The following is a 26,679-nucleotide window of genomic DNA, read 5'->3' as shown; positions in this document are numbered from 1 at the left end:
TGGACCTCCCATGTGTGAGGCTCACTGTGAAGTGGCTCAAACCTCCAAGAGGTTTGCCCTAGCCAGGGTCTCTTTCAGGGCCCATCTTGCTCATTCCCCACTGTGTCTGATTTTCCAGCAGTGCCCTTGAGGTCTCTTAGGAAGCCCAGCATGCTTCACATTGCTTCTCCTTTCTTGCAGAAAACAAAAAGAAAAGGTTGCCAGAAACCTCCTTCCACATCACCAAGTAAGTATGATCAGATAGTTGGGCTATCCCTTTATCCCCACCGTGACTGCATTGTGGCAAGAATGGCCCTTCCCCTGTGTCCTGAAGAAAGTGAAGGATGTTGCTTTTCTGGTGTGGTTGGAGAAAGGGACTCAGTGGTGCAGTTAGGGGAGGGAGACTCCGTGGCAACAGGATTGCAATTGCCTGTGTTTGTTTTGGGACCTCGATCCCAGAGCTCTGTGCAGGTCGCTGTCCCGTGAAACAGTATACAACGGAGGTTGCCTTTCCTTCCTCTTGAGTTCTCAAAGAAGCCAGGGTACAGCTGAAGTGATAGGAAGCCTGTGTGTATATTTACACACCCATGTGCATGTGTGCACACGTACATTTATAAGCCACTCTGCATGTGGGCACGCATATGTGCACATGGACGCCCCTAAGCCATGTTGTCCGCCTTCTTTTCTGACTCAAGTTCTCTCATTAGTCTGGAGCTCACCAGTTAGGTTAAGCTGGCTTTGAACTCATAAAGATCCGCCTGCCTCCTGCCTCCCGAATGCTGGGATTAAAGGTATGTGTCACCACCGACTGGCTGAGGGTTGTGTTTTTATTTATTTTTTATTGATTTTATTGAGCTCTACATTTTCTCTGCTCCCCTCCCTGCCTCCCCCTCCTCTTCAACACTCTCCCAAGGTCCCCATGCTCCCAATTTACTCGGGAGATCTTGTCTATTTCTACTTCCTATTGTGGTTTTATTTGCTGTGGGGTCTCTACACCTAAGTCGGCAGTGAACTGTAGGCTTGCCATTGTCCATTGAGTTTGCTCCTGTGCCTGTGTTTCTGCCTTACACACCAGCATCCTCTCCCCGCCAGCATCTTAGTCTTGTTTAGCTTCTTGGACCTGCTTTCATCTTCAACAGTTCTGTGGGGATGAGTGGGAATCAGGTCACCTGTCTGCCCACACAGGGCGGAGGGTGTTGGGGAGTTCACACCTGGATTTCACATGTAAATGAGGCACTGGCTGGGATTGGGCACACTGCCCAGAGCAAGGATCTGAACCTCAGGTCGCCAGCACCTTGCTCATGCTACCAACATGTTGGCGGTCTGCTAGGGGGATGTCTTGCTGAGACTGGCACCTGCATCACTGCATGACTGGACGGTGGCCTCATGAGGCCTGGCCTTGTGTGGCTTATTTTTGAAGCATGGTTTCCTAGTTAACTTTGCTTCCTGAATAAAGGTTATCAGCTAACATGTTCTCATTGAGGTGTATGGGGTTGGGGTTTTGTTGAGAGGTCTCACTGTGTAGACCAGGCTGACAACTCACACAGATCTGCCTGCCTCTGCCTTTCAGTCATGGGATTAAAGACGTGTGCCATCATGCAGAGGTCTCACTGTGTAGACCAGGCTGACAACTCACACAGATCTGCCTGCCTCTGCCTTTCAGTCATGGGATTAAAGACGTGCACCACCATGCAGAGCCCAATATAGAAGTTGAGAGGTTTGACAGGTTTTAATTTAAAATAATCTTCTTTGGAATCCCACATAAGAAAAGTGTAAAATTTTGGACTCAGGCTCATGTGGATTCTGGCAACTCAAGGCATGGGATTTACTATGAATCTCAATTCTGTTCAGTTCAATAGAGAAACTCCATCTGCAGGCTTTCAGAGGTTTACGTGATCCCCTGGGACAGTAAGATGGGGCTTGGTGGACCAAAGTGCTTACAGCCACACCTGATGACCTAGATTCAGTCTCTGGAGCCTACCACACAAGCCATGGTGTGTGCATGGTCCTCCACCTCCAAAACACTTCTGATGCAGAACTTGGTATTCTTTGTTTTGTTTTGTTATTTTGCTTTTTGAGACAGGGTTTCTCTTTGTAGCCCTGGCTATCCTGGAACTTGCTCTGTAGACCAGGCTAGCCTCAAACAGCATATGCCACCACTGCCTGGCTGTGCTTGGTATGTTTTCTTTTAAATAGTTTATTTTTATTTGCATTGGTGTTTTGCCTGCATGTATGTGTAGGGGAGTCAGATATTGGAATTACAGACAGTTGTGAGCTACCATGTAGGTACTGGGTATTGAACCTGGGTTCTCTGGAAGAGTAGTTAGTGCTCTCAACTGCTGACCTATCTTTCCAGCCCTGAGCTTGGTATTCTTAAGAAATGACCTGCCAAGCTGTTTCCAGTCCTGGAACTAGCTCTATAGACCAGGCTGGCCTCGAACTCACGGAGATCTACCTGCCTCTGCCTCCCAAGTGCTGGGATTAAAGGCGTGCGCCACCACAGCCCGGCTTAGTAAAATATTATTTCTATGGTCCCCTTGTGACAGCATGAGAAACTCAGTGCTTAAGGAGTAAACCATTCGTTCATTATGGTCACAGCTGTGCAAAACTGTGCATGAATCTGAAGGAAGTTTAACTGGACATTATGTGTCATAGTATAGCAGAATTAAAACATCAGTAGAAAATTTCACATTTTCAAATTCCCCTTCTAAAAAAATAGTGTTTTATACTTATTTATTTATGAGTATGTGCTTGGGCACCCGGGAGCCATGGCATGCCTGTGGGAGTGGAAGAATAATTTGTAAGAATCAGTTCTCTCCTGCTGCCACGTGGCTCCTGGGAGCCAAACTGAAGTCAGCAGCCTCGGCAGCAAGTTCTGTTATCACTGGGCCTCTCACTGGCCCTGCCCGTTTTGCTTGCTTGCTTGTTTGTTTTGAGACAGGGTCTCACTGTGTGGCCCTGCCTGGCCTGACTCATTTATATAGACCAGGCTGCCCTTATACTGACAGAGATCTGCCAGCCTCTGCCTCCTTAGGCATGCCACCATGCCTGGCTCTTTTTTATTTTTTAAGATTTATTTATAGCTGGCAGTGGTGGTGTGCACCTTTAATTCTAGCACTCAGGAGGCAAAGGCAAGTGGATTTCTTTGAGTTCGAGGCCAGCCTAGTCTACAGAGAGAGTTCCAGGACAGTCAAGCTACATAGTGAGACCATATCCCAAAAAATTATCTCTTTGAGTATATGTTGAATGTATGTGTGTGTGAGAGCATATGCCTGTACACACAAGAAAGCCAGAAAAGGACTTTGTTTCCTTCAAAGCTGGAATTGTTGCTTGGTTTGTTACATAGGTGCTGGGATCTGAACTCTGGTCCTCATGATTGCACTGCAAGCATACTTAACTACTGAGCCATCTCTCCAACCCCTGCACATTCTTTACGGTCAAAATTAAAAGAGGAATGTGGTTACATATGAATGTTATATGTATACATGTATATATACGTATATGTGTATATATATTTATTTATATATACTTGTATGTATAAACAAGTATATATATATTATATATACTAACTATAAAATCAGGTATGGTGACATACATCTATAGTTTTGGCTAAATACACTAGGCCAGACTGCAGATATCACTCAGTGCTAGAGAAACTCCCTAGAATCCCACCTGCCTAGAATCCCCCCAGTGAGGGGCTGGGGTGTAGCTCAGTGGTAGAGCCCCTGCCTAGAATCCCCCCAGTGAGGGGCTGGGGTGTGGCTCAGTGGTAGAGCCCCTGCCTAGAATCCCCCAGTGAGGGGCTGGGGTGTGGCTCAATGCCTAACATGTAAAAGGCACTCAGTTCCAGCCCCAAGTTAAAAAAAAAAAAAACAAAAAACTGTTTCAAGATGTTTAGATGAGAAAATCTCTTGAGGGTCTGGATAGATGACTTAAAAGCACTTTCTGAGCCGGGCGGTGGTGGCGCACACCTTTAATCCCAGCACTCGGGAGGCAGAAGCAGGCGGGTCTCTGGGAGTTGGAGGCCAGCCTGGTCTACAAGAGCTAGTTCCAGGACAAACACCAAAGCTACAGAGAAACCCTGTCTCGAAAAACCAAAAAAAGAAAAAAGGAAAAAAAAAGCACTTTCTGCTCTTGCAGAGAGCCTGTGTTTGGTTCCTGGCACCCACTTACAACCATCTGTAACTCCAGCTCCAGAAGATCTAACTCCTCTGCCACTATGACTGCCTACACCCATCCACACAGAGACATACATCCTAAACATAATTTACAATAATAAAAATAGGTCTTTAAGAAACAGAAAAAGGTTCTCTTGAGCAGGGTTTCTCGCCTAGCCTGGCCTGTCCATGTAGTAAGAACTCACTTCACAGTAAATTATGATGCATCCTGGAGTTTGCCAGCATGTGTTCCTCCTGGAGCGCCCTTTGCCTGTTGTGTTTGAGCAGTTTCTTTCTTTGTAAAGCAGAGGTGCTGAGGGACAGCAGCCCCACAGCTCTAAACTGCATGTGACCTCCCCAGAATCACCTTACAACTCCAAGCCCAGAAAAGTGACATCCTGGCGGTCTCTGAAGACAGGAGGGAGCATGCCTCTGAGCAGCAGAATGTCCTTGACCCCACAAAAGCTGTGGCTGGGAACCTCAAAACATGGTACGTGACTCCTGTAGAGGATGCTCTGGCTAGAGATCCGGTGTGGGAAACCGAGAATGATTAGCATGTATGAGGCATGTGGTTTCGGTGAGCCTGCCTTGGATCTTCTCAAAGACATTGACATGTCACTGGCGGGTGTGGCTTTCCCAGTCCCACCTGAGGACATTCCAGCCCCTTTTGTTGGAGGTTATCTCAGCACTGCCCTGTGGCAGAGGTGTCGTGGAGCCAGTCCCTGCCAGCTTGCCGGAGACGACTGTTACGGTTTCTGTGAGCTGGTCTTTGTCACCCTGGAAACCGGAAGTGTCTTACACCAGGGGAATGGGCACATGTGACACCCCCAGGCTCCCTGGGCTGACCTCCGCGAGCTGCTTGTTCGGCATTTACCAGTTCACCCTGCCTCCTGGCTTCCTCCACCCCTGGAGCTTGATGAGAGGTTGAGCTTCGCAGACTCTGTTTATACCTGCCCTGTTAAACCCATGCACATTCAAACCAGGAAGTGTGACCCAACCCCTGAGCTCCACGCTTACCTCGGAGCACGCATGGACCCACCCCCCCAGCTGCACGCCCGACCACCTGACAGAAGCCTTAAGAGCGAAGAGGGCAGACCTCCGGCGTTCTGGCAGCCATGGTGAGCATGCTCCCAGGGACAAGGCCAGGAGAGCAGAAAGGAAAGCCTCTATCAATTGAGGGGTGAGATTTTGTTTGGCTTTATGCACCAGCTCCATCAGTAGGCCATTCTAGAATGTTCCAAGAGATGATGATTCCTGAAGAGAGTTTCATAGCCGAGCCATCATGTCACCCTCCTTAAATACATATAAATTCCTTACGTCTGGGTGGGCTGCGTATGTGCTGTGGCAGGCATGTGGAGGTCAGAGGACAACTTGTGAGGTCATTTCCCTCCTGCCACCATGGGAGGCCTTGGAATGGAAGTCCGGTCTTCAGGCATGGCAACAAGTGCTGCTACCTCCCAGGCACCGTGCTGATTCCTTGTTTGTTCCTTACTAGTGTTTGCCCATGGGGCCTGGTGGCCTCTCTCTCATGGGGGCCTTAGTAGAGAGGAATAGCTCTCCAACATGGCGATGGCCGGCTCCATGTCCCTGTGAACCAACTCTACTTATTAGGATAACAGTTTAGGCTTATTTTGAATTTATAACCAGTTAAATGTCATTAAAACCTCCATAAGTGGAGAGATGGCTCAATGGATAAGAACATTTGCTATGCAGACTGAGCTCAGATCTCAGCACCCATGCAAAGAGCCAGCTGTGAGCCCGGTAACCCAGCACTGTGGCGGGCAGAGATGGAGACCACCAGGGCTTGCTGCCTCCCAGCCTACCACAGGGTTGGTGAGAGATGCTGTCTCAAGGGAATAAGACAGAGAGCCAGAGAACAGTACTGCCCATGTCTGGTCTCTGCATGAACAGAGGCTCACAACACACACACACACACACACTCACACACTCCGTCAGCCAGGCTGGAGGACACTCCCTTGTCTCTCCAGCACTGAGAAGGTTGAGGCAGGAGCATCTTGAACTCCAGGCCATCTGGGCTAACCAGTGGGACCCTTCTATCTTAGCAAGCAAACAAGTACAGTTTTATTAACTTTCAGGTTTCCCTTCAGGCATAACCAGGGGTCCTTTCTACTGTCCCACAATGTCCTAAGAGGTGTGTGTCTTCCTACAGGTCATGTCTCTGGAACTTCTGTCTACAGAGAGAAAGAGGACATGTATGATGAGATCATCGAGTTGAAGAAGGTAGGGTTTGTTCTGCTCCTCTATGATTGACAGTGATAGCCCTCCCTGACTAAAAGTCAGTGTCCTGCTGAGAAATAAGTGCCAGCCACAAGGAGTCCATGCCCTGGCACCGTACCGTAGAAGCTGGCCGGCCATCCTGGCTGAGTGAAAGGCCTGGCCACCAACTGCAGAAGAGGCAGTGGGCTTGCCAGGCATGGTAGTGCATGGCGGTCATCCCAGCACTGAGGAGGCAGGAGAGTAAGGCATGCAAAGCCAGCTGGGCAACGTAGTAAATTCAAGGGTAACCAGGGATGCATGATACCCTGTCTCCAAAATGCGAACATGGCACCTGTGCAGTAGCTAAAGGATCCCCTGAAAAGGACTTGCTGTCCCTTCTGTGGACATTCCCAGCTGAGGCCGAGCTGCCATTGGTGGCAGGGTAGAGGGGTTCCTGTTCTGCCTGGGAGACTCTTTTTTTTATAGACAGCTCCCAACCTTGTAACAGTGAGAGCCATATTTGGGCTAGGAATAGGCCTCAGGGAAAATGACCTGACTTTATTCAAACTCATCATTGTAAGTTTTTGGAGATCTGCCTGAGGGAGTTGGAGACATAATAGTAGAGTACTTTCTAGAATGTACATGGTGCAATGTTCCATCATGGAACAGCAGAGTGCAGTATAGAATCAATTCCATGATAAGGGCCTCAGGGTGTGGCTCAGTGGTAGAGCTCCTGCCTAGAATCCCCCAGTGAGGGCCTCAGGGTGTGACTCAGTGGTAGAGCTCCTGCCTAGAATCCCCCAGTGAAGGGCTTGGGTGTGGCTCAGTGGTTGGACACTTGCCTAGACTGCTATCAGTGAAGGGTTTGGGGGCTTGGCTTAACAGTAGAGTGCCCACTGAGTTCAAGTTCAGAACCTCAAAAAATAAAATTAAATAAGAGTTGACTACAGGATCTTTTTCCCCTTTGACCTGCCAAAGCTTGATAAGAAAACCCATCCACAGGGGGATGTTGGGAGCATCTCTCTCCAGGCACAGCTGAGGGCTAGTGTTCCTTCATTATTACTTTTTTTTTAAATGATGGGTGTGTGTTAGGGGGTTGTGGGCTTCTGTGTGCATGTGCGTACGGATGCCTTTGCAGGCTGTAAGAGGGCATTGAATCCACCAGAGTGAGAGTAATAGGCAATTTTGAATAACTCACTGAGGGTGCTGGGCACTCAGCTCAGGTTCTCTGCTAGAGCAGTGTGTGTTCTTGACTGCTAAATCCTGTGCTAGTATTGCTAAGGAGCATCAGACTGTGCTATGACAGATGGAAGCAAGTGCAGGGCTTTGGGACTTTCCAGGGCCAACATTCATGGGCTTGAAAGTCTTTGTCAGTGGCTGCCCTCGGCACTGTGATGGGAAAGGAGGCCGGTGCTCTGGCTTCTCCTACGCCCTCAGTGTTGGGATTACTCTCACACCCCTTGCTGCCCGATTGCCCCACTGCATGACACCGGGGAATTAGGTAGGGAGCATGTTTCTAGACAGAGTCTCTCTGTGTAGCTCTGGCTACCCTGGAACTAGCTCTGTAGACCAGAGCTGGCCTCAAACTCATATATCGGCCTGCATCTGCCCCCTGAGTGCTGGGATGAAAGGCGTGCACCACCACCTCCCAGGTTTTAAAAAATTTTTTTTAAAAGATTTGTTTATTTTCTTTTTATCAATGTCTTGTTTTCATGTACACCTGCAGACCAGAAGAGGGCATCAGATCCCCTGGATTCTGTGGACCTGATGGTTGTGTGTTGTGCGCCCCCATGTGGGGACTGATTGAATTCCAGACCTCTGGAAGAGCAGGCCCTGCTCTTAATTGCTGAGCCCATGACCCCCAGGGCTTTAAAAATCTTTCAAAGCCAAGTGTGACTAATCCCAGTAATTAGGAAACTGAGACAGAAGAATTACTGCCAGGTCTAGGCTTCCTGGGTTGAGGAACGAGAGAGAGAGAGAGAGAGAGAGAGAGAGAGAGAGAGAGAGAGAGGGAGGATATTCTCTCTCTTATACATACCTTGTATTAATGTGGTTCTCCTCTGGTTTGTTTTTGGATTGTTGGTTGAGTTTTGGTTTTACATTTATTTATTTTGTGTGTGCATAAAGGCGAGAGAACACCTTGGGGAAGATGGCTCTTTCCATTGTGTGCATGCATGCCTGCGTGCATGCAAGTATGTGTGTGCCTGTCCTGGGGATTGAACTCAGGACATCAGGCTTGGTGGCAAGCCCCTTTACCAGAGAACCATCTTGCCAGCCCGCCCTCCTTTTCTTCTCCAGTCCTTACATATGCAGAAAAGCGATGTGGATCTGATGAGAACAAAGCTTCGGCGCTTGGAAGAGGAGAACAACAGAAAGGATCGACAGATAGAACAGCTCTTGGATCCAGGTCGAGTAAGTCCCAGGGCCCACAGAACCGTCCTGCTGGCTAGTGATGCCAGTGCTGCCGTGGGAAGCAGAGAGGAGGAAGCGCCACCGTGGGCTTGATGTCTCCATCTGCCTCCCACAGGGCCCAGACTTCGTGCGAACCCTGGCCGAGAAAAGGCCTGACACTGGTTGGGTAAGTAGAGCCTCCTGCTCCAAGGAGAGCTTTCCGCTGAGGTCCTAGTGGAACTGCAGGAAGGGCATGGCCTCAGAACCTTCTAGAACTGTTGTTTGTAGAAGATCACAGGACAGTACTCTGAGGGATGTCAGAGGGCAGCAGGCTTTGCAGAGGCTGAAAAGGGTGGAACAAATGCCACACAGTCACAGAGGCTTCGGGCGAGAGTGTGGGAGCCTGGCTGCAGAAAAGGGCCAGGGAGGGAACACAAGTTTAATAACTAAATAATAAGAAGGCACTTGGGAGTTCAAGACCAGCCTCTGCTCCATAGAGGCCAGCCTGGGCTACGTGAGACTCTGTCTCAGAATACTAACAAACAAACAAAGCAAAAAAAAAAAAAAATAACAAAACAAAAAAAATCAGAGTCTCAGAATACAACTTGGGAATTACATCCAAACCACAATTTCTGTTTTAAAACGGATGGGGGGGGGGGGGCTGGAGAGATGGCTCAGTGGTTAAGAGCACTGGCTGCTCTTCCAGAGGTTCTGAGTTCAATTCCCAGCAACCACATGGTGGCTCACAACCATGTGTAATGAGATCTGGCACCCTCCTCTGGCATGTGGGCATACATCGAGGCAGAATGTTGTGTACATAATAAATAAATAAATCTTAAAAAAAAAGATACTTAAAACGGGTGGGGGTTGGGTGGGTATGGAATATGTCATTGTCCCCATGAGTCAAGGTTCAAGGAGTGAGACAGCAGTAGGCTAATGGGCTTGGGGTCGTAAAGAAAAGTATAGCAAAGCCCTAAGACTAAAGAGAAACTGGAAAGATTGTCGCAAAGCAGGGACTTAGGTTACTACAGTTTTCCCTGTCAGGAGTATGCAGAATAGCTCAGGAATAAAGATACTCCAGAGGCAAGATCTGTGAGATAGGACCAGCAAGACTGGCGTTGAGGCACTTGCCACTAACCCAATGAATGACCTGAGTCTTGTCCTAGCAACGCACAAGGAAGGAGACTTTAGCTCCTAAAAGTTGTCCTCTGACCTCCACATGAGATCGTGGCACACACTCCCCACCCAACCCCCAATATTAATAAAGGCAATAAAAATATTTAAGTGCCTGAAAATAGTTTTCATGTACGTCATGTCCATCACATACACATATGCATGTATATATACATATGCTGTATATGTATACATGCATAGTCTGTGTATATATTTATATCATATAGAAATACACATTTAGCATAAATGATTAAAGGTGTTCTGTCTTTAGGACTCAAAGTCAGTATATGGCCACAAGAAAACTATTTCTTTTATTTAGACAGGGTCTTGTTATGTTACCCAGGCTGACTTGGGCCTCCTGATTTCAAGTAATCTCCAGCCTCAGCCTCTCTTGTGCTGCGACCTCAGGGGCACTCTGCTAGCTCAAGAAAATGTCTTTGTTATTGTTTTTGTTGTTGTTTTCAAGACAGGATTTTTCTGTGTGGTCCTGGCTGTGCTGGAACTCATTCTGTAGACCAGGCTTGCCTAGAACTCAGAGATCCACCTGCCTCTGCCTCCTGAGTGCTGGGATTAAAGGCGTGTGCCCCCTGCACTGCAAGAAAATGTCCTTTAGAAAACAACAAATCCCTCGCCTTTAATCCCAGCACTCGGGAGGCAGAGGCAGGCAGATCTCTGTGAGTTCGAGACCAGCCTGGTCTACAGAGCTAGTTCCAGGACAGGCTCCAAAGCCACAGAGAAACCCTGTCTCGAAAAAAAAAAAAAAAAAAAACAAAAAAAAAAAAAAAAGAAAACAACAAATCCCAAAGTTGTGACTGTGCAGTCAGCACGGATGTGTGCTTGTGTATGATTGCGTGTGGGGTGTGTGTGTGTGTGTGTGTGTGTGTGCGCACGCGTGCGCGTGTGTGACCTATGTGCTCCTGTCTCCACCTTCCCAGTGCCGAGGTTACAGGCATACAATGAAACAATGGCTTTTTTGTTTTGTTTAGTTTTGTTTTTTGAGACAGGGTTTCTCTGTAGCTTTGGAGCCTGTCCTGGAACTCACTCTGTAGACCAGGCTGGCCTCCAGCTCACAAGAGATTTGCCTTTCTCTGCCTCCCAAGTGCTGGGATTAAAGGTGTGAGCCACCACCATCTGATAAGACAATGGCTTTTTACAAATTCAGTTTCTCATGTTTGTACAGCAAGCACTTGAGCTACTGAGCCATCTCCCTGGCCCCCAGCCCTCATTTTAAAAGCAAGAAAACGAGGTTCAGAGGTTTACCCAAATCTGACTCTCCCTGATCTCCCAGGCTCAGGGAAGGCAGGGATGGTGGTTGCATTCGACTTAGCTTCTCTTCCCACCAGCACTATGTACTGGAGGAAAGAAATGATTTTAAGTTACTCCAAGTAAAACCTTACACCATAAAGCAACAAAATTAGCAAGGATGGTGCAAACCAGATTGGGCAGGGCCGAGATAAAAACAGGAGTACTCAGAACCTCCGCACCAAGTGCTAGCGCTGGCGAGGCCTGCATACTGGGACCCGTGCAGTGCGCCTGCTCTGTCTGTCATACTGCTCTTGACAGGCTCACCCTCCTGACCACCTGTCAGGTATGACAGTAGCTGCCCAGAATGGCAGTTTGCAGAGCCATCCAAAGTGGTTCATAGAAACCTCACAATATTTTTTGTTAATTAAAAAAGTATTTTTATGTTTATCTATTGAGAGGGGTACTCACATACCAGGGTGTATGTGGAGGTCAGAGGACAGTTTGTGGGAATCAGTTCTCTCCTTCCACCATGTGGGTTCCAGGGATCCAACTCAGGTCTTCAGTCTTGGTGCCAAGTCCCTTTACCCATCTTACCAGGCCCCAGTGTTAACCTTTTTAAAGAATACTGTAAAATTCAAGCATGGGAGAAGTGGAGGCAGGAGGATCAAAAGTCCAGATTGTCGTGGAGGAAAGAAGGATTTTAAAGGCAATCTGGGCTACATGAAACCTCTGAGAAAGGAAAAAAAGGAAAGTATATATGTAATAATGTAGTATTAATTGAAATGTCTACCCTAGGACATTGGAGGAAGATATAGAACTCATTAATGAATGAACAGATATTTCCATAGAGAGAACCCTGTTTTTTTTTTTAATTTTATGTATGTGGGTATTTTATCTGCACGTATGTCTATGTGCCATATGCATGTCTGGTGCCCTCCAAGGTCAGAAGGAGGGGAGGGCATCATGTTCCCTGGAATTAGAGTTACAGATGGCTGTGAGCCATCATATGCTTGATGGGAATTGAACCCGGATCCTTTAGAAGAGCAGCCACTGTTCTTAACCACTGAGCCATCTCCCCAAGCCCTGAATTTTTATTGTTCCAATGCCGTGTGTGTGTGTGTGTGTGTGTGTGTGTGTGTGTGTGTTGTCTGTAAGTCTGAAGTTGATTCAAAGTAGCAATTGTAAACCAGTCTAGAAGCCCAAGCTTGTAATTCAGCACTCAGGAAGCTGAGTCAAGAGGATCAGAAGACAAACACCAGCCTGGGCCACACAGGGAGACCCTGACTCTTGAAAAACAAAGTTGTTTAGGTTGTAATGGAAATACCTCCCCAAGGAGACATTAAGGAGAAGGAGGCTAAGCCTGCCCAGCAGCCCCTTGACCTTGGGCAAGGACTTGCTGGGTCCCAGTGGGTCCTAGGCGCAGGGCAGCATCCAGGTTCTGGTGACTTCTTTGTTATTAAGCAACTGACTGCACATGTAGTCATCTCCTTGAATGCAGTGTGGTCCCTAGAACAGCTGCCATGGGACCCCGAGGGCTGGCTGCTGCCCTCTGGCCCTGCCTCTTGCTCTCCATGTCCCTTCCTCAGCGCTTCTCAGTGGGGGAGCCTATTGAAGGCCCTTAGTCATCACTAGGAGCGCACTAAGGAAGGAGGGATGGATGTGCAAGAACCCTGATAGAAAGAAGCTCAGCATCCATAGGCTCTCTTAGGAGAGGACCCAGCAGGCGGAGCCCTGGTGGGTGACTGTGCTGAGGTGGTGGCCCTCTGCTGGCAGGTCATCACCGGGCTCAAGCAAAGGATCTTCAGGCTGGAGCAACAGTGCAAGGAAAAGGACAACACTATCAAGTAGGACCTGAGGGGAGCTGGTGGTGGGAGGGCCCCAGCGTCTGTTGGGTGCTGCACTGGGCCAGCAAAGACTGACCTCTCTTCCATCTACCCTTTCCATTCTGAGTCTGTTCTGCCTTCTTGCCACATCTTTGTTCCAACCTAAAACTATGAGAAATGCTATCTATTCTCCCTTTCCTGTACGCCAGGGTAGGAACAAGCATTCTACCACTAGGCAGGTGCTCTACCACTGAGCCACACCCCAGCCCCTCACTGGGAGATTCTAGGCAGGTGTTCTACAACTGAGCCATACCCCAGCCGCTCACTGGGGGATTCTAGGTAGGTGCTCTACAACTGAGCCACACCCCAGTCCTGTTTTCACTTTTAATTTTGAGACAAAACCTCCTTGTATTGATCAGGCCATAAGGCCTTGAATCTCAAGCCTTCTGTCTTGGGTCCTGAGGAACCTGTATGACTGGACTACACATTTAGGCTTAGCTTTCTCTTTAATTCAGATTCCCTCTAAATTTCGTAGGAAACAGCATTTCTCTTCAACTTCTTACTCCCCAGGCCCCACCCCTGTATAAATGACGATCACCTCTGATGTCCAGCGTGAACATTCTGGGTCTGGATTCCTCTCAGCAGACACTGTGCTGCACCCACCTTCTCCCTCCCCCTTTTCCCCCCGCCCTGGTCCTCCCTGCTTCTTTCTGGTCTCACTAAGCATAAGAGATGATCTTAAATGTGGTTAAGTCCATTTTCAGAAAATTGCAGCAACCTATCCGCACCTGTGTTCCAATTCCTACGGCATTTCTGGCCCTCACTTGTTTCTCAATGAAATTTGTCCGTGTGAGTCTGGGTGTGTGCTGATTTCCTGTTTTGTGTCCTGAGCTCTGCTTCCTCCTATGCCTTCCTTCTGAAGCGTGTAGCATATTAAGGGCAAGGTGACAGTGCTGGTGGTGGCGGGGAGCAAAGGATTTGTTTTTATTTTTCCTTCTGTCTTGCTTTGAGACCGCATCATGCTATGTAGCCCAGGCTGAGCTGGAGGTCATGGTCCTCCTGTACCCGCCTCCCTGTGGAATGCTGGGACAACATGCATGTGTCACTATACCTGACTCTGATTCCTCTTTATAAAGTGGGCTGTTCTGCTCTGAAGGTGATGCAGGGTCCCTTGGTACTGTGACCCCAATGTTTGCAGGGTAGCCTTTCTTAGAGAAGACCATCTGCCGATGGTCTGTGGGCTCATGGGGGAAGTGGCCGGTGCCACCCAGGAGGACACTTGGCTGGTGTGGTTGTTCCAGAATTGTGGATTCACATGGTTAAGGCCAATGTTGGGCTTCTCTTTCCTATTGCCATCTCCTCTCTGACTTCCGGGAGTGCCTCCTCCTCTGCCTGTCTTCTGGGTGCTAGACCCACCATGTTAACTCTGAACTTGGGTTTCCAGCAAACTGCAGACGGACATGAAGACCACCAACCTGGAGGAGATGCGCATCGCCATGGAGACATACTATGAGGAGGTGTGTGCACCCTGAAGCCTGTGGAGAGGGAGGAGCCTGATGCTCTGAAACCTGCAGCTCTGCCCGCACTCGGGCTCAGAGGACATGCAGAAGTCACCACAGCATAGTTTTCTCAGAATAAAGCCAGATTCGGGAAAGCTGTCCCCCTCTTCTGTTGTGTTTCTGACACCTTCCCTTTTCACCCTCACAGATCCATCGTCTGCAGACCCTCCTAGCGAGTACTGACGCCACAGGAAAGAGGTATGATCATACGTGTGTCTTTGTACTGTCGAGGCCACTCTGAAAGCCGGGTGGTCCTTACCTGCCACTGGCTCGCTCTCCCTTTTCTTGGCAGCTGTGCAAGGCTTACTGTGTGTGTTGCATCCATGTGTACATATTCATGTGTATATGAACATGTGTGCACATATGGAGACCACCAGTCAGCGTCAGGTGTCTCCACCCTGTTTTCTGAAGCAGGGTGTCCCAGGGAACCTGGAGCCCGGGTATCCTCCTGTTGGTGTCTCCCAGTGTTGCCTGGCTTTTTAACTCGGGTACTCCAGTCCTCATGGTTGTATAGCAGGTGCTCTACCACTGAGTCCTTCACCCAGCCCTCATCGCTTATTCCTGATAGTCGCATTGATGCATATCTGTTGGCCTTGTCACAGCCTCTTTTGTTCTTACCACCTGCTGACAGTCACCCAGGCCCATGCTCCAAGAGGGAACTGTAGAAGTCCCATGGCCGCTTCCAGCCTAGAACTGGAGAGCGCTGGTCTTCAGAGCAATCTCCACCTTACTTGTTTGAAACTTTTTTGTTTTGTTGTTTTGTTTTTGATGTTAAAGCTTTTCCAAGTTAAGGTCTCTCTTTTTTTGTTTTTGTTTTTTTGTTTTTGTTTTGTTTTGTTTTTTGAGACACGGTGTCTCTGTGTAATAGCCCTGACTGTTCTGGAATTCATTTGGTAGATCAGGCTGGCCTCAAATTCACTGAGATTCGCCTGCCTCTGCTTCCCAAATGCTGGGATTAAAGGCGTGCGCCACCACTGCCCGACAAGTTAAGGTCTCTTTACTGTGTAGGTTGTACCTATCTTTTGTAAACGATATGATGCCAAAATGCCAACAATTGTAGCACCCACACCAAGCAGCCTCTAATGCCTGGAACTCCAACTCTGGGGGATCTGATGCCTCTGGTGGCCTCCATAGGCACCTGCAAGCAGATATATAGCTATATTGATATAGATACGGATGTATGATGTATATGTAAAACAGATCTGCCCATACCACAGGCTTCTGTGTAAACTGCCGGCACCAGGTGTGGCTATCCTTTTTCTCCTTTGTCCCCAGTCGCTCCAGACAGCAGCTGGAAGATATTCTCTTAAAGAGCCATATAGGGCTGAGAAGGTAGCTCCCTGGTTGAAGCTCTAGTCTGTTGTGCAAAACAAAGCCAGACATGTCTGCCTCTCTGTAACCTCAGTGCTGGCAGGACGGAGAGTCTAGGAGGTCAGGGGATTACACAGAGGAAAGATCCAGTCCATAAGACTCGCTGGTTGCCAGCTTAGCTCCAGGCTGAGTGGGAGGCCCCGTCTCAAGGGAAAAGGTGGGGAGCAATAGAGTAGGACACCCAACACCATCCTCCGGCCATGGTACCCATGCGCACATGTACATACGCCACACGCATACGTGCACACACACAAAGACAGGTGGAGTCTGTCCTGTTATATTACATGTCTTTAAAGACATGCATGTAATATATAGTATTGATTCACTATACTATAATAGTGACTTTCTAATACAGAACCAGAGACCAAAAGCCAAGTGAACACTAGGGGGCGCTCGGCACCTTGCTATAGGACCACTCATGTATATATGTAGCTATGTATATATTTAAATAAACACATGGTGGTCCTGAGAAAGGAAACTAGGGTCTCCTACATGCTAGGTAAGCATTCCCCCAACTGAGCTACGTCCCCAACCTACTCCATGGCCACATTATACACATGCACAAAGTACAAGAAATAAAATAGAGGTGAGTCTGGTAACATACCCTCATCATGGCAATGCTCAGGAGGTGGAGGAAGGAGAATCCTGAGTTCCAGGACAACCTGGAATACGTATGGAGACCCAGTCTTAACAATGGAAGGCACTGGGTACAGAACAGTTGGTAGAGCCCTTGCCTGGCATTCCTGTATTTAAAAAATAAATAATCAGCTGAAGTTACATTTCCCTAATTGGGGAATCAGAGCTGGTTTCCGGTCAGATTGTTAATGTTCTTGTGTATAAGGCACTCTGACCTCAGAACCTGGTAAGAAGCCGTCCGTGTTCCTGTTTGAGATGTTTCCCAGTCTAGAAGTGCGGCCCTCAGCTTGTCCCTTGCTTATCCCCAGGCCCATAGTGGAGAAGAAGCTGGGTATGAAGAGGCAGAAGAAGATGAGCAGTGCCCTGCTAAACTTGACCCGGAGTGTGCAGGAGCTGACAGAGGAGAACCAGAGCCTGAAGGAGGACCTGGACCGCATGCTCAGCAATTCCCCCACTGTCTCCAAAATAAAGGGTATCTGCCGGCAGGCCACTCACAGAGGGAGACACAAGGAGACAGGTCATGTCTTGTTCTATGGTGAAAGATAGGAAGCGGGCCCCATTCAAACATGGAGAACTTGGTCACAAGCCTCCAATCAGACATGTCCCCTTACCTGTGCAAAAGGACTTGTCGGTAGGACGGGTGCCACTATGGTTCAGGGAGAGTCCAAGGAGCCTGAGCCCGTGGGGCTGCGGAGATATAGGGAGAGATCTCTCTGGATCTCCTGGCCTGCAAGACACTGGGGCTTTTGCTTTGCTTTGCTTTGCAGTACTGGGGATAGAACCCAGGTCTAATATAGACTAGGGGAGGGGTCTCCCGCTGAGAGGCTCTTCCTGCCGTAGGCCCCAGGGCTTTTTTTCTGAGCAGTGAAGCTGAGACAGGTGCCCACCATGCTGGAGAACTGGGCGTGCTGCAGGTCCCTGGCAGACAGACAGAACCAAGTGATGGCACCCAGCAAGATGGGTGCCGGAGAAGAGCAAAGTCAAGTCTTAAGCCTGGAACATTTAGAAGGTTAGGTAATGAGGGGCAGTTAGTAGTGCATGGTCAGCAGTGGCCAGAGTGTGACAGCGAGCTTTGAGTGTCTCAGGTGAAGAGTGAGACCAGCATCTGGAGTTTAGCAGAGTGACAAATCAACTCAGTTGGGAGAGTCCTTGCCTAGAGTCCTTGGAGCCCTGAGTTCGATCCCCATCAACACATAAACTAGGCATGATAAAGCGTGCATCTCAGCACACAGGAGATGGAGGCAGAAAGATCACTGGTTGTCCTCCATTATTATATAGTAAGTTTGAAGCCAGCCCTTGGGTGACAAGCACCTGCCCAGTGGGTCTGTTGCTTGGCTGTCAGTCCGTGCAGTGGGAAGCACTGAGTCCATGTCTCAGAAGAGAGGCCCTGCTACAGGGCCCATGGGCACTGTCTTGTAAACCCCGTTGCCCTCCTTAGGTTATGTAGACTGGAGCAAGCCCCGGCTGCTGAGACGCATCGCAGAGTTGGAAAAGGTAAGTGCAGGTCTAATGTCTCATGGGGCCTACCTGCCAAGGAGCAGCCACTGTCTGGGTTAGTAGGGATACAGAGTCCCAGAGTGAGATGAGCCACTCCACACGCACGTAGGGTTGCTTAGCAGGCCTTACCAAGTGCACAGGAAAGACATTCGTACTTGCAGGTCTGGGCAAGGCTTGACACAGCCCTCATTTTATGGAGGGCCAGCCCAAGAACCCATCACTAGGCATCCTGTAGCCACCGGTGGATGTGTACGACCACAAAGTGCCTGCCTGTGGTCTAGCCTGGTGCACACATCTGCAAGTCCCAAACGTCTTTATAATACTCGAATCCTCAGCAGTCTCTTCATTTACACTTCTGCCAGCAGACATGAGCTGCTGTTCCTCTTCCCCCACCCCCACACTGGCCCCATAGAGGAGTCTGGCTCTGGGAAACCTGTCCATCCTGTTAGGATCTTGAGATAGAATGCCAGGGACATAATTTAGTGACACGGTGCCTCCTAGACTCTAGGCAAGGGCAGGGGCCATGGCACAGTGGTAGAGCGCCTGCCTGGACTCCACAATGAATGACTGGGGGTGTGGCTCAGACATAGAGCACCTGCCTAGAATCTGTGCCTGACTTGGTGGCACAGGACTTTCCCAGCATGGGTTGCATCCCCAGTGTTGAAAGAAAAAGTTCTGAACCAGAGTTTCCCAGTTGTTTGACAAAGCTGTACAAGGCCCGAGGGAGAATATTTTAAATATAGTCAGGTCTTGACAAATTAGAACATAGAAAAGTAGACAGAGCAGAAAGGGAAAGAAGTTTCTGTGTTGTGGAAATACTTAATATGTAAAGCATGCTGGGAAATCCAGGTTTATCCAGAGACCCAATAGCAAAGGCCTGGGGAAACAGGCGGCACTTTCAGACAGAACTGGACTGGTTGAACAGCAAGCACAGGGGTTGGAGATACCCGAATTCCGATGTGTGCATCCTCCTTGCCTGCCTCCCTCCTTGGTGGCTTTCATCATATATGGTGTTGGTAGCTCTGACCCATGTCCTGCCTCTGGGACTAGCCAGCACTATGGGAAGGGAACCTGCTGACTCGGTCCCCACAGCAAAGCGTCTCCCACACACTGGAGATTGGCCACCCCTGAGTCTCACAGAGGTAAAGTTAACAGATGCCTTCATTGCCCCCAGAAGGTGAGCTCCTCAGAAAACCCAAAGCTCTCTACTTCAGAGCTGGTCAAGCCGAATCCCCTGGTCCACTCCTCATCCAACATCTCAGTGCAAAAGCAGCCGAAAGGGGACCAGTCCAAAGAGGACCAGCCCAAAGGGGATCCATCCGAGGATGAGGAGCATCTCCAAGGAGCCATGAAGATCCTGAAGGGGGAGCGGAGCGCACTGCAGGCACAGCTGGCGGAGAAAGAGTAAGTGGCTGACTTGGAGGCCTGAAGTGCCTGGCCTGTAGGAGTTAGTGCATCCCTGTTTCATAGCCCTGAACACCCATATCACGGGGAGGGCAGCGCTTGCCTGCAGTCTCAGAACTTGGAGGGGTGTAGGCAAGAAGATCACCAGTTCAAAGCCAGCCTCTGTGTCTTAGTTAAATTGCTGTCATAAAACTGTGACCAAGGCCATCAGCCCTGCCCACCCTGAAAGCTTTTGGAGATGAAGGGTCTCAGGCCCCACCCACCTGGAAAGCTGGTATGGGAAGCAAGGCCTACCCACCACCCTCCTTGGAAGTCCTTGGGCCAGGTACAAACCTCAGGCCCCACTCACATGAATGCTGGTTGCGAATGCAGACCTTGTCCCTGCCCCCCACACCCTTCCCTGCTTGCCCAGGGCCTGATGGAGAGGTTAGGGTTTCAAGCCCTGCCCACCTTAAGTCCCATTAATTTGAGTGCTGGTGGGATGTACAGGGCCTCAGCTTCTACCCACCCATGAGCTGGCTAGGGATGCTAACTTTGTGGTCCCACTCGGGAGCTAACTGGATTGAGGGCCTTAGCCCTGACTGCCTGGGAGCTGTTGGGTATGCAAGGGCCTCAGATTCCACCCACCTAGGAGCTAGTTGGGATTGCAGCTTTCGAAGCCCCATTCAGCTGGAGAGGTTAGGATAGAGGACCCCAAGACCCGACCCTCTGGGAAGCCAGGTGTGGCATGCACCTGTAATTCCAACACTTGGAGGCTGAGGCAGGAGGATCTCAAGTTTGATAATAAGTCTGGCTACATAGTGAAGCTCAAAAGTCCAAGGTCTGGGGATGTAACTCTGGGGTACAGAACTGGGGTACAGATCTTGCCTCGCATGTGAGATGTAGCCGTGGTATTGAACTTGCCTAGCTTGTGGGCCAGCTTAAATTCGAGCCCTAAAACCATGGCACTGTGAGAAGGCAGAAAATGTAAAAGTTGAGGGCTGTGAAACCCTGCCGGTTGTGCCCCATGTACAGAGCAAGGGCCCCAGCTGCCTTGTGGCCTAGTTTCCTAGGCATTGATGGAAGTTGGCGGAAGGTTCCTTGTAAGAAGTAGCATTTCATGGATACCTTTGTAGTCATGATGGTGGGCCTGAGAGCAGATAAGGGAAATTGCCACCAAGTCTGATGGCCTGAATTAGATCCTGGGACCCACATGGTGGGAGGCCAGCACCAGCTCCCCCAAGTTTTCCCCTGACCTCCACATGTGCATCATGGTACATGTGCAAGTCTGCATGCATGACACACTATATATAAAAATAATTTAAATGACATTGGTCATTTTGAAGTAACTTCTGCATTTTCTGTCAAGCTCTCATCAATGCAAAACAAAACAATAAAAAAAAAAACACACAGTTCTCTCCCCAAAGGAGTTAGCAGTTTATTCTATAGCCAGATATGAGTTACTATAGTTACCTTAAATACCGTGTTCCATTATGGGACAGTTTCATGAAGTTTTTAAAGTACCAGAACAAAGAAAGCCCTAAGTTGAGGTGATTTAGAATACACTGGTGAAAACTACAGGTAGCAGGGTACAGCGGAGCCGGGAGAGCTCCACTACAGCTGCAGGTGCTGTCTAGAGACACCACAGGAAGACAGGGTACAGCGTAGCCCGGGGAATCTCAGCAACAGCTGAAGATGCTGTCTAGGGACATTCTTTTTGGTTTTTCGAGACAGGGTTTCTCTGTGGTCTTGGAGCCTGTCCTGGAACTAGCTCTTGTAGACCAGGCTGGTCTCGAACTCACAGAGATCCGCCTGCCTCTGCCTCCTGAAAGTCGTGCGCCACCACCGCCCAGCTCGGGACATTCTTTTTGTTTGTTTGTTGGTTGGTTGGTTGGTTGATTGGTTTTTGAGACACAGATTTCTTTTTCTGTGTAACAGCCTTAACTGTCCTGGAACTCATGTTTTGTGGACCAGGTTGGTCTCAAATTCCCAGAGATCCACCTGCCTCTGCCTCACTAGTGCTGGGATTAATATTGTGTGCCGCCGCCACCACCCAGTCTGGGGACATTCTTAGTCTTTGAGTTGGTGGGAGCCAGAGGTCTGCTTATACCTTCTGAAAGGAAAAGTCCCATGGATGTGAGGTCAGACACAGAGATGGACATATGTGGCTGTTAGAACTAATGGCTTCCAGATAGCTTTGCTTTGGGACCTGTAACATTCCAACTCTGCATAGCCACAGATGGTCTAATTGTTAATCATTGTGAAATGATTAACACAGGGGGACCAAGGAAATGACTCAGTGGTTTAGAACACTTGTTGCTCTGGCAGAGAGGACACAGGTTCAATTCCCAGTACCCACACTGCAGCTCATAACTATCCATAACTTCAGTTCCAGGGAATCCGACACGCTCTTCTGACATTGCACATGGTGCCCATACATGAGATAAAACATTGATGCGCATAAAGTAAAACACATCTTTTTAAAGTTTTCTTACTGCACTAACACAGGCGTGGAAGCTGCAGTTCACACTGCAAGGTAACACAATAGCTACCACATACAAAGCCCTTATTGTGTGACGGTCACCCTGCTACCCACTCCACATCAGTGTGGAGATTACCGGGGACCTGGAGAAGCAGGTTCTCCGGCAAGAAGTGGCAGGTCTGAGTTTTAAACAGAATCTAACCAGGGCTGAGTACATGGCCATGGTGTCACCCATACCTTGATGCAAGCACCTGCCCCGGGGCTAGGTGTCATCATGTCCTTCCTGGGTTCAGACCTTGCACCGAGCAAGGCTCTGTGTCACTTAACTATCCTCTGTCGTGTTGAGGTCTCTTGTTTCAGGGTAGGATCTTATCTGCTTCTGTTCATGTTGACCTCATCCTATGACAGTCCCTCTACAGGGGCGTCAGCGGCGCAGTTAGCACCCTCAGAGATGCTCTGGCCCTGTCCTTAGGACCAAGGACCTGTCTAGATTCAGTGCCTAAGGAGGGAAGCGGGGTGACAGGGTACAGGAAGCATCCTTCAGCTGGGCTAGCCTTGGGTCGAGTGACCATGGAAATATCTGCTTGTGTCTCAGCGTGGAGATGAATAAGCTGCTGCAGGCCAAGATCGACTTGGAGAAGGAGCTGGAGATAGCCCGGGAAGGCGAGAAGGAGAGGCGCCAGCAGGAGCAGGCTTTGAGGTAAGTACACTGAGTATCAAGTAGAGTTTTGATTGTGTTTTTTAATTTTGTTTGGCCCAGGATCTCACTGTGTAGTGCAGACTGGCTTCAGTGTGCAACTTTGTGACTTCAGCCACTCAGTTGTCAAAACCACATTTGCTGGGATCACAGAGTGTGTGTCCCCACCCTGGGACACCCTGACTTTGTGTGTGACAGGCTTTCATGTACCCAACTCTGGCTTTGAACTTATTATAGCCAAAAATGAGCTTGAACTTATTTTTCTGCCTCCACCTTCCAAATGCCAGAATAACCTTGCTCTTTTGTGTAGTACTGGAGATGGGCCCAGGACTTCCCGCACGCTAGGCAAGGTCTTTTCCACAGACCCCTTTCCAACTCATGATATTTCAGGAATAAGGCTGGGCCTAGTATCCTCAGCCCTGCCCTTGAAGGCTCTCAGAACACAGGTGACAATTTAGAGAGCCCCTGCAGTGGCGTTGATGGTGACCACCAGTTGCCAGGAGCCCATTCCTGTAGCCTGTCCCTATGCAGCACTGCCTGGACCACTGTGTGACAGCTTTCCCTACCAGATGACGACTAAGGACCATCTTTTCCCTTTGTACTTTAGAGAGGAAATTGAAGCTCTCACCAACAAGTGTCAAGAACTGGAAGAAGCTAAGAGACAAGAGAGAGAGCCTACTGTGGCATTCACTCATGAGGTACCATGGGCTGTGTTGTTCCCTTGACTTTAGGCATGGGTGGGGCTTGTCACCATTGTCTTCACATGCAGCTTCTCCGTGATCCACCACCTGTCACCTGCACTAATGATCTCCCAAACCTGGACTATGAATGTAGATGCCTCAGGCTGGCCTAGGGTCTTAGGCAGTTTGGATAGGATAGGTGCAGCTCTGCGGAGGCATGAATGCCAGAAACAAAGGAAGGAGGAATCGCCCACTCCTAGCCTGCATAGATGTGACTACCAGAATGTGCTGTCTGGGCAACTATCTTGCTGCAACTTCCCTGTCTCCCCTACCCCTGTATTTGTCTCATTGGTTTTGTAGGACTGGAACCAGGGCTTTATATATACTAGGCAGGTGCTCTACCACTGAGCCACACCCCAGCCCCTCACTGGGAGATTCTAGGCAGGTGCTCTACCACTGAGCCACACCCCAGCCCCTCACTGGGGGATTCTAAGCAGGGGCTCTACCACTGAGCCACACCCCAGCCCCTCACTAGGGATTCTAGGCAGGTGCTTCCTCCTTTTTATCTAAATAAAAAGGTTTTAGCTCTAACATAGTAAAGCTATATACAATAAAAACAGGAAGAATTACATTTATAGTAGTCATTCAGTCCATTTGCATTTGGCAGATTCAGAGAAAATATTCTTTATTTTTTTGGTTTTTGTTTTGTTTTGTTTTGGTTTTGGTTTTTCAAGACAGGGTTTCTCTGTGTAACAGCCCTAGCTGTCCTGGAACTAGCTCTTGTAGACCAGGCTGACCTCAAACTCACAGAGATCTGCCTGCCTCTGCCTCCCAAGTTCTGGGATTAAAGGCGTGCGCCACCACTGCCTGGCCAAGAGAAAGTATTCTATCTATCCTTTCTTGGTGAGTCCAAAGTTGTGAATTTATGTACCTAATTTACCTGTTAGGTAATCTATCCTAACTTGTATTACCAACACAAAATTACCTTTTTAGACCTCAAAACATTTTCTTAGCCGGGCAGTGGTGGCGCACGCCTTTAATCCCAGCACTCGGGAGGCAGAGGCAGGCGGATCTCTGTGAGTTCGAGACCAGCCTGGTCTACAAGAGCTAGTTCCAGGACAGGCTCCAAAAAAAACCACAGAGAAACCCTGTCTCGAAAAACCAAAAAAAAAAAAAAAAAAAAAAAAAGAAAGAAAAACAAAAAAAAAAAAACATTTTCTTAGATAAACAATTTAAACTTTTATGTCTCAGCCTTATAAATTTAACCTCTTATGTAAGTTTCTTTTCTAAATTTGGTAACAAGAAATACTATAACTATCTTGTCTTCAGCTACATCAGAGCCCTGAGAAAGATATATTACCTAAGTAAACAGGAAGAGCAGAACAAGCAACTTCCAAAACTACAGAAATGACAGAAGCAGCTGATTGCCTGGACAGTCACCCAAGGTTCCTCTGCAACTTTGGGTCATCTGTCTTTGCCTTAAAGTCGTAGAATATCCAAGAGACTTTTCTGTGAACCAGGATTTTGAAGGACTGTCCCACATATCTTGACAAAGTTCGGAAGTCTTTTTTCCTTTGTGTCCTGCTTGTCCAGTTTGTACAGTATAGTGTTGTCAGTTAAGGCAAAGGCAGTTTCTTGCCAAAATGGCTAGCTTTGCCACAATAAAAGCGAACTCTGTATGGAGGTTCTTTGACTCCCATCATCTGTCCTTTTATGAAATAGATTGGTACTGTCAAGCACAGAAGTGTCTCGCTGTCATGAAAAGTGTTGCATTATTAAACATCATAAATGCTATATTCTGTAGGCCTCTGAAGTGTTTGAAGATTACCTATCTATATAAAATACATCTGTTTAACCTTGAAAGCATACCTAACATGACTACAAGCTTGATTGTTATAGATGACTAACTACTAACCTGCATTTCTTAATTATACATCACATTTTTAAATAAGCTGCATAAGCGTAATACCCCCCAAAAGAGTAGAAACATACATACAGTATAACAAAAATAACTTTAAATTTGTATCAATATATCAAAATCCATACCAATGTAAAATATTTGAGGTTAATAGTAGTCATTTTATCTTTACCTAATAGTTATCTTTTTATCCTATATTTCTACAACCCCCTAAATGATGACAAACATCCATAACCCACCAAATGACTAAAAACCACCCACCCTACTGAATGTGAGTGTCCTGTTCTCTAGACTGCTTCCTGTTGTCTGGGGGTAATGGCATCCAGGAGGAACCCTGAGAAAATTAGACTGTGGTCAAGTCCTGGAGAAACTAGTTGTAACATTGTTATCAGTCTCAGAACATTTTCATTGCAGAGGGATCAGCATGTATGCCACCTTTCTTGTAGTTTTTCCTAGTTTATTTCTTCCTGTTTGCAGCCAGGACTTTGAGGAGGTCTCCCCTGATCAAACCTGATCTCTGTTATTGAAGGAATCCACAGCTTTTTGTTTCCTGAGGACACAAAAACATAACCTCTCCAACCCAACTCAATATGTTTTCTGAATTCCATTTTAAAGTTTAGGATCCCTACAGTACCTAGGCTAGTTTACTTCAGCAGTTCCTTTTACAATCCAGTGCCTTTCAGCAGCTGTCATTCACTCATCAACACTCAAAAGATGTACAGTCACCACACTGTACAGGATCTGGATTCCCTGTGTATTTCCCATCTTTATTTTTAAATTTAGTTTTTACTATGACTATACCCATTTTCTTTTCTTTCTTGTTGCCTACACACCTTTTTAAACTGTTTTGTAATTTCAGTTTTTCTCAGTCTGGACCTGATTTATTGTGCACCTGTGGCTTTGCACTGGTGGCTGGTTCTAGCCTGCTCAGATCTGTGAGAGGCAGGCTTTATGCCCTGTGGGTCTGACTGAGAGCTGCATTTAACCAGGAGCTGTGTTTATCCAGGATCTGATTTAACTGCCGAGCTCTAGGAAATTGGTACCCACAATGTGGCAGGCATTTTTACTTAGCTTATTGTTTCTAATTTAGGTGTCAGCTACTCAAGTGCTCACTTGTGGCCGAGCTGCACCTCTGTATGCTAAGAGCACCAGACTGCTAGGAAGCCATGTCAGGGATTTGTTTTATTTTTTTCAGCTTTCTCGGGCCCTATGTGGAAATTTGGACCCCACATAGGGCACCAAATATAGCCGACTTTCTTGGGCCGCCAGCCCCCAAACATGACACAGAGACTTATTAATTATGAATGCTTGGCCTGAGCTTAGGCTTGTCTCATTAGTTCTTTTAACTTAATTTAACCTGTTTCTGTTCATCTACATTTTGCTTTGGGGCTTTTTACCTTTCTTTTATTCTGTATGTCCATCTTTCCTGATTCCTCTGTGTCTGACTGGCTGGCCCCTGGCGTCTCCGTTT

At 48.1% G+C, this 26,679-nt stretch overlaps 1 protein-coding gene across 5 annotated transcripts in view; it reads left to right on the top strand.

Annotated features, from left to right (window-relative positions):
• Nucleotides 1–26,679, top strand: part of LOC121465077 (IQ domain-containing protein E-like) — a 46,260-nt gene that overhangs the window by 4,304 nt on the left and 15,277 nt on the right. For 3 of the 5 annotated variants that reach the window (XM_041678261.1, XM_041678259.1, XM_041678258.1), the window contains exons 3-16: nt 181–226; nt 4,498–4,626; nt 5,120–5,254; nt 6,307–6,377; nt 8,652–8,765; nt 8,881–8,931; nt 12,936–13,006; nt 14,430–14,502; nt 14,693–14,742; nt 16,860–17,023; nt 17,990–18,045; nt 19,223–19,452; nt 22,509–22,613; nt 23,218–23,308. In XM_041678261.1, the coding sequence (XP_041534195.1) occupies nt 181–226; nt 4,498–4,626; nt 5,120–5,254; nt 6,307–6,377; nt 8,652–8,765; nt 8,881–8,931; nt 12,936–13,006; nt 14,430–14,502; nt 14,693–14,742; nt 16,860–17,023; nt 17,990–18,045; nt 19,223–19,452; nt 22,509–22,613; nt 23,218–23,308 (1,386 nt within the window). The remainder of the gene's footprint in view (nt 1–180; nt 227–4,497; nt 4,627–5,119; nt 5,255–6,306; nt 6,378–8,651; nt 8,766–8,880; nt 8,932–12,935; nt 13,007–14,429; nt 14,503–14,692; nt 14,743–16,859; nt 17,024–17,989; nt 18,046–19,222; nt 19,453–22,508; nt 22,614–23,217; nt 23,309–26,679) is intronic. The other 2 variants (XM_041678262.1, XM_041678260.1) reach the window with 2 other exon arrangements.

Source organism: Microtus oregoni, unplaced genomic scaffold, assembly GCF_018167655.1.
Source record: "Microtus oregoni isolate MIOR12 unplaced genomic scaffold, Mior012 000029F_ref0000214, whole genome shotgun sequence".
In the NCBI taxonomy this organism is placed as follows: Eukaryota; Metazoa; Chordata; class Mammalia; order Rodentia; family Cricetidae; genus Microtus; species Microtus oregoni.
This window is presented reverse-complemented; position numbering and strand designations above follow the sequence as displayed.